General features: G+C 39.3%; 1 protein-coding gene across 2 annotated transcripts; it reads left to right on the forward strand.

Moving 5' to 3' along the window:
* Positions 1–2,867: 2,867 nt before the first annotated feature.
* On the forward strand, positions 2,868–6,646 carry ypel5 (yippee-like 5). Of its 2 annotated transcripts, XM_078277770.1 has the most exons (4): positions 2,868–3,050; positions 3,317–3,437; positions 4,491–4,658; positions 4,784–6,646. In XM_078277770.1, exons 3-4 carry the CDS (start codon positions 4,518–4,520, stop codon positions 5,006–5,008), a joined length of 366 nt encoding a protein of 121 aa, XP_078133896.1. In that variant the 5' UTR covers positions 2,868–3,050; positions 3,317–3,437; positions 4,491–4,517; the 3' UTR covers positions 5,009–6,646. The 2 variants fall into 2 exon arrangements, with proteins under 2 accessions (XP_078133896.1, XP_078133895.1); XM_078277769.1 differs by lacking the exon at positions 3,317–3,437 and having other exon boundaries at positions 2,870–3,050.
* The last annotated feature ends 1,794 nt before the right edge of the window (positions 6,647–8,440 follow it).

Here is an 8,440-nt window from a genome sequence, read left to right on the forward strand (position 1 = left end):
TCAGGTAAATTCAGGAACATCAGGAATTTACCTGATGAAGGTCTAAGACTGAAATGTTGTATTTTCTAAATAAATAATTGCTTGTGTAATGGTCAGTGTGCGGGATTCTTTCTAAGCTCCTGATAATGTATTTCATAAAATTTGTATTAAAAAAAAGTATTGTTCAGGAAACAGTATCAAATTCACAGTATTGGTACCGGTACCAGTATTGAAAACTTTTGAATGACACCCAGCCCTAATTACTGTCATACTGTACCTTCTCTGGCGGTAGTTCATTTTTTCGTACATCAACGTTGACAGTATCTAAATGTGACAACACAAACAAAAATAACTTAATACATTTCTAAGATACCAATATGAACTCAAAGAGGGACAACTTCACTTTGAAACATTTAGTTTAAAAAATAGCTAATTAAGAATTCAAGAATGAAAAACACTTTCATCCTCCATTTCCCCCTACAATACAGCATCTTATTTGCACATAGTGAAGCTCTTTTTTGTTGTTAAATCATGGCAGGGCATTTCTATAATGATGTTGTTATTATAATTTACTTTACCTTAGACGTCAGTACTGATTCAGGATGATGACTTTACTTATATAATTTTACTTTGCATCCAAAACTCATGTGTGCACAGTGCACATTAACTGCATTAACACTTTGTAAAAAGTAAAGCAACATGTTTGTAGATAACAGCTACTTTCATCCACATTGTGGCAAATGGCCTATGAATGCTAAATTTATGCACAACGTGCTGTCCTTTACCTGTAAACTGAGCGCAGGATCCAATAAGGGCTGCCAGGATCAGGAGTGCAGATCTAGTCATATTGTGGTTAGACACTGAGTACCTTCTACACTGAAGGTTATTATAATACCCTCCTCTTTTTCCCCTCAGCCTCAGAGAAAGAATAAGTAAGTAAGTAATGAGTAAGCTTTCACTGACTGTAAAAGTACACTGTACCTGCAAAGGGTTTGGAGAAGGAAAAGACTTCCCAAGAGGGCAAAGTGTTAGAAAGGAGAGAAGAAGAGGTCAACCACTTCTTGTGAGAAAGGTGTATTCCTCCTCTCAGTCATATCTCCCTCTTATCAGTGTATCGGAATGATAACAATCAAATCTAATTACGAGTCATTCCTCCTCCGCACTATCTCTGCATGTGTTTGTCAATGTGTATCTGTGTCCCCTGCAATTTTTCTTGTAGCTCTAAAGAATATGCAACAGACCAAACTAACACATTATGGAAGGTCAGTTAAATGTTAAGTTATGTTTATGGCTCTCTCACCCAATCATAAATCATCAAAAAATCGTTATATCATCTTTAGATGGATGAAAAAGACTAAACACAATTCTTTATGAACAAAACAACTATATTTTGGTTTCTGTACTTTGACAGACAGACAGTAATACTGTTTATCATAATATCCAAATGACATTATAATCAAATACCACTATATATGAATAATTGGTATAAATGTTGATTGGACAGAAGCCTTTAAAATCATATCAATGCGATGTGACTTCTCTAAGCTTGCCGTTTTCTATTTGGAGTAGGTGGAAGCTGTTGTTTCTGTTTTTTTCCAGAGAGTTTAGACAATAGTATTTTGGCCACATAAACATCTCCGTAAGCGGTAAGACACGTCATCAGGAGACAGGACAGAGTTTGCGGACAGTGATACTACCTAGAGTGATCTTCGAGGGAAATGAATACATTTGTGGTTCATAATAAAACTCATTTGGGTGTAAAAGCTCAACCATAAATGTTCTGCCTCTTAATCAAAGTTTATAATCTTGGTTCTCTCATTAATAGAGAGCAAGTACATCATTAATAATATTGACAGAACTATGCAAATTATAAGGATAACATGCTTGGTGCATTTAATTTTAAATCATTTTAATACGTTACTCTTTAACTTCTAGTCGGGTCAGTGCTTCACAGTCATAAGATACTTTGTAAACTGTGATGATAAATGTAACTTCCTGGTGTTTCATAAAGTTCACCTGGGGTTATTTAATTATATGTTAACAACCAGCAATTTAGTAAAGCTGGACAGGTTCAGTTTTGGAGATGTTATGAGCGATACAATTAGATTGCTAATTAGCCAACTTTATGAGTTTGTCCTTAGATTGACTTTGCATATAGTCTGACCCTTGGAGTCCAACAGAGAGTAAAAACAGCAAGTTATCATGATGTGGAGATTTCCAGCAGAACATGTTTATATAACTTTGTTTTGCATCAAAATAAATGTATATCAGAATGTTCTGGTTGCTCAAAACCTTAGAGACAAGTATGTCTACCGATGACTTTTGTATGTCATCGGTAGACATCACATTTTAATTATGGGTTTGTGTTGAGTATGTCTGTTGGAGTCTTTGTGATGTTGAAATGCCTTTGTGACTATGCTGCATACCAATTTAGACCCACGGGGATAAATACAAAATACTAACTACCTAAGACTAGACTACTATCATCATGACATACTTTTACAGTTGGTACTTTAAGTATATTTTGATGCTAATACTTTTGTATTCTACTTTTACTTAAGTAAAATTAATGTCGAATGCACGATACTAATACAACACAGTACGACTTTTACTTGTAAGAGAGTAACGTTAGGCTAATTTTGTAGTGGGTTGTTGCTACTTTCATTTAAGCAAAATATCGGAGTACGTCTTCCACCACTGCGTGCAAGGTAAAAAAAACAAAACAAAAAAAAAACATTAAAAGATACTTACGGTTTATTGATATAAACCTTAAGTTTCTTTCACGTGAAGGTTTTCCTCCGCTCTGCTGACACCTTGTGGAGCACCCGCACCCGCACCCATGGACTGCTTCTTCAGCATCTATGCCAGCACAGGCTTCTACGTCATGACCGGATGTTGATACTAGCTTGGAGCACAGTCGAGCATAGCTCAGACGGGAACAGCTGAAAAAGAACAACAAAGCCACGACGACGACGGTACAAACAACATATGTGCGTCTAAAATATACCTAAAACATCGGTGACATTATCGCTGGTGGGGACGTATTGTGCCACTAAAACAAATTTGAAAAGGTAAGAGGCCGTCATTTGGAGCTAAGCGGAAATATGCGTTATGTTGTTGTTCGCCTTGTTCATAGTTTGTCGTCGTTTTTGCTGTTAGCTGGGACGGCTAACGTAACGTTAGCTTCTTTTGACTTGATAAATCAGTACAACACCATCCAGCTAACATGTGAAAACCAGCAAACGTTTTCCCTTTTGTCAGTTACTCAAAAGTATGTGTGTTTTGAAGAGAGGCTGTTTTATTATTATATTATTATTTTAACGGCTTTTATTTGCAGCACCATTCAAAGGTCAGCTGCCATCTACAGTCAATAATCATCATGACAAGCCAGTCAGGAACAAAAAGTACTTGTTGAAATCAGCAAAACGCTCAACAGGGAGCTACTTTGACGAGGGGAGGTAACAATAACACATCAAAATATAATTCAGTTAATACCTATTTGAGCTTATAATGTTAGTTTTTCGTTGAGACTGTAAACAATAAAGTTAGGATATTTCTCTACCTTGCTAAGTTGCTTTATGTTGCCTTGTATTGTTGGTGAGAAAGATTATAAATGCTGCGAATTGGCATCCAGTTTACAAATGTATCAAATCTTATCAGAGTACATGCTATTTTATATTGTGATGATATATATTTATCACAATATAGTCAATTTTTTGGAGAGTAATTGAAAAAAATGTTAATAATAAACATTTTTTTTAAATAATCAGTCCACAATGTCTGTCGTTTCTGACTGATTGTTGGAAGCCTCAGACATTTAACTTCTGTAGTGTCATTTAGGGCCAACGCACATTACACATTGCCTCGGTGGAGTCTAGTTCACATATGCTGAATGAAATTACCTTCTTCAGACACCCCCCCCCCCCCCCCCCCAAGCACACACTGGCAGTCAAGACATAGGTGGCATATTACAAGATGCAGTGTTTGTGGGTTTCCATGGCTTTAGGGGCACTCTCTATTATCCTCCCAGAACACAAGTAAAAGCCTCAGGAAATGAAAAAGCTAGAGGAAGAAAAACAAAGGGGAGAGAAAAGAGAGCGTGAGAGAGAGTTGAGGCCTAAACTAAACAGAAAGCAAAATAACTTCACTTGCTCCTTATTTCATTATGGTTACTTAGAGCAAGTGCAGTTGTCTTTGACGTCTAGATATCCCACAGTCTGGCTGACTGAGGATCTTCGCAGACTTAAAAATCCTATGTTACCTTAAAACAGTAACAAACTGCCCGTTGAAACAACATTGCCTGTAATAGCCTCACACACACCTACCACTATGTTAAAGGAGTAGCCACCACGGTTATAAACGGTATGGCAAAACCTCTTAGACTTCACAATTTTAGGGTATTGTATTGCAAGGTGTTACTGCCTGTACACTGTTTATAGTCAAATCCCATTTTTATTTAACTTTCCATCAATAAAAAGCTTGCTTTTTTTCCCCTCTCTCTCTTATTTTAGCCTAAGTTCACTCTCAGAGATTTGACAATGGGACGCATCTTCTTGGACCACATTGGCGGGACTCGCCTCTTCTCCTGTGCCAACTGCGACACCATCCTGACCAACAGGTCTGAGCTTATCTCAACACGCTTCACAGGAGCCACCGGCAGAGCTTTCCTCTTCAACAAGGTACAGAGACATTCATGATAACTACCTATGATGTTTACTTCTGCATCAACCATGGTACACAGATTCAGTATCTAGTTCCCCGCTTCAAAATCTCTGTGCTGCATGTTTGTGTCTCCACTCCACAGGTGGTGAACCTCCAGTATAGTGAGGTGCAGGACAGAGTGATGCTAACCGGCAGGCACATGGTGCGTGACGTCAGCTGCAAGAACTGCAACAGCAAGTTGGGTTGGATCTACGAGTTTGCTACTGAGGACAGTCAGCGGTACAAAGAGGGACGTGTCATCCTGGAGAGGGCGCTGGTTAGGGAGAGTGAGGGCTTTGAGGAGCATGTCCCTTCAGACAACTCATGAGCCCCTAACCTTGGAATAACTTGTGTGACAAAGCTCACTCCCATGTCCTCCTACCCCTCTCCTTTATCCCCTTGCCTCTGCGCTGCGCACTACCACCTGCAGACATAGTGGTCCCCCCCCGACCCCACCTCCCTTCCCTGTCTCTGGCCTATGACCTTAGATCTCTGATGATTAGAAGGTTGGTTTGCTGGCTCTTCTTTTGCTGAAAGGCTTCCCCAAAATACTTCCTGATTTATGTGTCACAGGGCACCCCTTCAAAACAGCTGGGGACACAGATAGGGAGTTGCAACTTCACTTGTTTAAGTGTTCATGCACGGCCACACAGGATTTTCACCACCTCACAAGGCATGCTCCACACTTTTTCATATGGTAGTTGAGCACATGCATGATAATAGACATGGTCAGTCACACAAAAGCATCATCTAGTTGTTTTATTTACATAACTGGAGGCAGTAGAGCTGAGTATGTTCATCATCCAGACAGGGGCAAAGCAAGCAGCCTGCTCTGCACAGCAATGTGAAATGAACCGATGGAGGTGTCACCCTTTCAGTGGGGCTTGTGCTTCTGTGTTGTGACGTTTGTCTCAATGTATCTTTAACACCGAATGCAATTAAGCCCATGAGGGTTATTTCCATACCACTAACCTTTTATTAGCCTGTAGTGTAATGAATGTAATAGTGTTTGAAATCTATCTTCACATCCAAATGATACCATAAGGACCGCACAGATTGATGTCATATTTAAGTATTCATTGTAGTGTTTGACCCTGAGTGGGAGTTTTATTTAGATCTGGCTCACATGATGTGCATGCATTTTGATTGATTTGATGACATTCAAGAAATGTACACAAAGTGGCTGTATGTGTCCCATTTTTGCACTTCATAGTGTGGACGTGATCTCCTGAACAGCAGACAATCGTGCAATTGATCCTATAACTTAATTCAGTTAATCACTCTCCATCTGTTACCATGGATTCTGTGCCTGTGTGCCGTGTGAAGAGCAACATGTCTCTTTGGTGACTTATGAGGAGCATGTACCTTCAAGCCATGAGTCTTCAGTGTGACGGAGGAGGAATGTGTATGAGACGTGATGGAGACATTCTCTGGCTGCCTGCCGGCTTAAAGACAGGATTATGAGAGGATGGGTCTTGCAAGCGTTTGCAAGTTGCCAGAATTTGGAGACTGAGACAGCAGACATTCTCTTAACAGTTAGCTAATACATTACAATGTTGAATTACTTTTGGGATAGTGACCCATCCTCTTTTTATAATCCTATGCTTTGGGCACATTTAGTCATAAGATGACTTGTTTCTTACCAACGCAAAGCCATGCAAGCTTTAAAAAAAAAAAAAAAAAGACATTTCAATCTCCATGACAAATGAGGTTATTTTTGGAGTAGGTTGTAGCACAGCATCATGGCCCTGGTGTAACATTGTGCCAGAATTGTTTACCATTTTATTGATAGGCCATTGTTTTTATTTGCTTTACTCTATATGATTATTGTTTTATTGACTGATACATTTATCTTACTGTATATTTTCTCGATTGGAGGTTTGAAAAAAAATAATCTTGTATTGTTGGCTATAGCAAGGTTTTTTCTGACGTGATTTCTAAATAAACATGTAGTCTTGCTGGGTTACATTTCTTTGTCTTATTTGTGCTTGTTTAGTAGCGTATGCCATATTATTTGTCAGCGAGTGCAAAACGTTTGTGTTTCCAAAACAGTCTCTTACTGTAGGAGAGGACAGGTGGTTTAACATATTTTCACTTTTCCTCAAGAGGTGTTTGTATTTTAGATTCCAAAATGTGGCTTAAACCTTGTGTGGAAGCTACATGTGTAAATAAGCACACATAGATTTACAAACTTAGTGTTTGAATATTGTCATGTTCATGTCCATAAAATGATCTTTAGACCTCTAGGTGGCAGCAGGATACTGAGAGACAGGATGATTTCTAAAGACGTTTTCCCTCGAATGCATGATGCTGAGTCCCTTGCCTGCCTCTGACGTTAGTCCGCTTGGCAGGGGCTGTAGAGCTTCACTGCAGTCTGGAAATACATGTCAGTTATATTACTCTCTGGAGCAGAAATGTCTACTGAATTATGTGCAGTTAAATAAATCCCCAATACAGGCACATACTGAATGAGTTGTTAGAAAAAAACTTTTTTTGGACAAAAATATACTGCATTACTAAACAATGAATTCCATTTCTTTCCTACCTAATCAGCACTCGCTGTGAATCACCCACAATGAAGAGGTTTGACTGCATTGGGTTTATAAATAGGCAGTGACGATTCTCTCCGAATCCACCCACTAATATTGCAGTGCTGCTGTGGAGTTATTTATATCTCTGATCCTGTTGGAAGGCTTCTTTGTCAGTGTGTCTGTGTCACAGTGGTGGAATCAACAACAGGTCTGCTTTTCTGCAGTCACTTCTGGATGAGCCCTACACTGAGCACGCAGCACTAAAGTTAGCTCAGACAAATATTAATTAAGGTTGTTGACCACAACAAGCTGTTGTGGTCGCAGCTATTTTTGCCTCCACGGCAGTTGCTTATATTCTTTTGGTTTAGGGATTTAGAGCATTTGTGGATTGGGAAGATTGGAGTTTTTAACGACCATATGTAGAGCCATTTAAATGCTGGACATGACTAGAGGCAAAAAAGGTGGCTCCATCTCCACAGAGCTCACTGCTTCATACTTCATAGTAGTCTTTGACTTTGTCCCTGCGTAACCTCAGGATTAACTGCTTTCTTTATTGAAAAAGCCATCGGGCCAGATAAGATAATTACACTGCTTTGTTGATCCTGTTAGTCTGCATGCAATTGGATATCCATGGCACAAATCTAGACGTGACACACTATTTACTTGTGTGTTCCCAGAGCGAGCTATTTTTCCCATTACCCTTCAGACACTTCCACAGTGCTCTTGGGCAGGACATTGTGATTCTCTAAAGTCTTTAACCTTAAGCTCTCATGAGGGTTTAACGTATCATATACACCCATTCAGCTTTCGAGACCAGGAAAAAAAAGACACACTAGTGAAGTGTTCGTCTCATATAGGATGATGTGTGCTTCGTTCATTTTACTTCCACCCACTGTCAAGCCTATCAGAGCAAATTTGAAGTTATATTTTTATGGAGAGAATGATTTGGAGGCGTGGGGGCCAGGGGGACCAAAAAAAGCAGCAGGCGCATAATTGCACCCTTAATTGGCCCATGATTCATCATCTCTGGACAGCTATTTTAGTTTATCATTGCCTTTTTGTCTTTGATTCCATGTCAGCATCACACCCCCTCTCAGGAGAGCAGAGATAATAGAATATAGAAATAAACTTCTATCTTTCCACCACTCTGTCTTCACACACACAAAAGGAGTGACATCATTCTGTCAGCAGGAGAAAATAGCATGCTTTCCATTGACATCACTCTACAT

Source organism: Sander vitreus, chromosome 20 (assembly GCF_031162955.1).
Source record: "Sander vitreus isolate 19-12246 chromosome 20, sanVit1, whole genome shotgun sequence".
Classification (NCBI taxonomy): Eukaryota; Metazoa; Chordata; class Actinopteri; order Perciformes; family Percidae; genus Sander; species Sander vitreus.

What these genes read in the sequence shown, in the direction of transcription:
- ypel5 (XM_078277770.1), top strand. Translation starts at nt 4,518, where the DNA reads ATGGGACGCATCTTCTTGGACCACATTGGCGGGACTCGCCTCTTCTCC. An exon ending in GAGCTTTCCTCTTCAACAAG is followed by an intron (nt 4,659 to 4,783) that starts GTACAGAGACAT and finishes TCCACTCCACAG; the next exon opens with GTGGTGAACCTCCAGTATAG.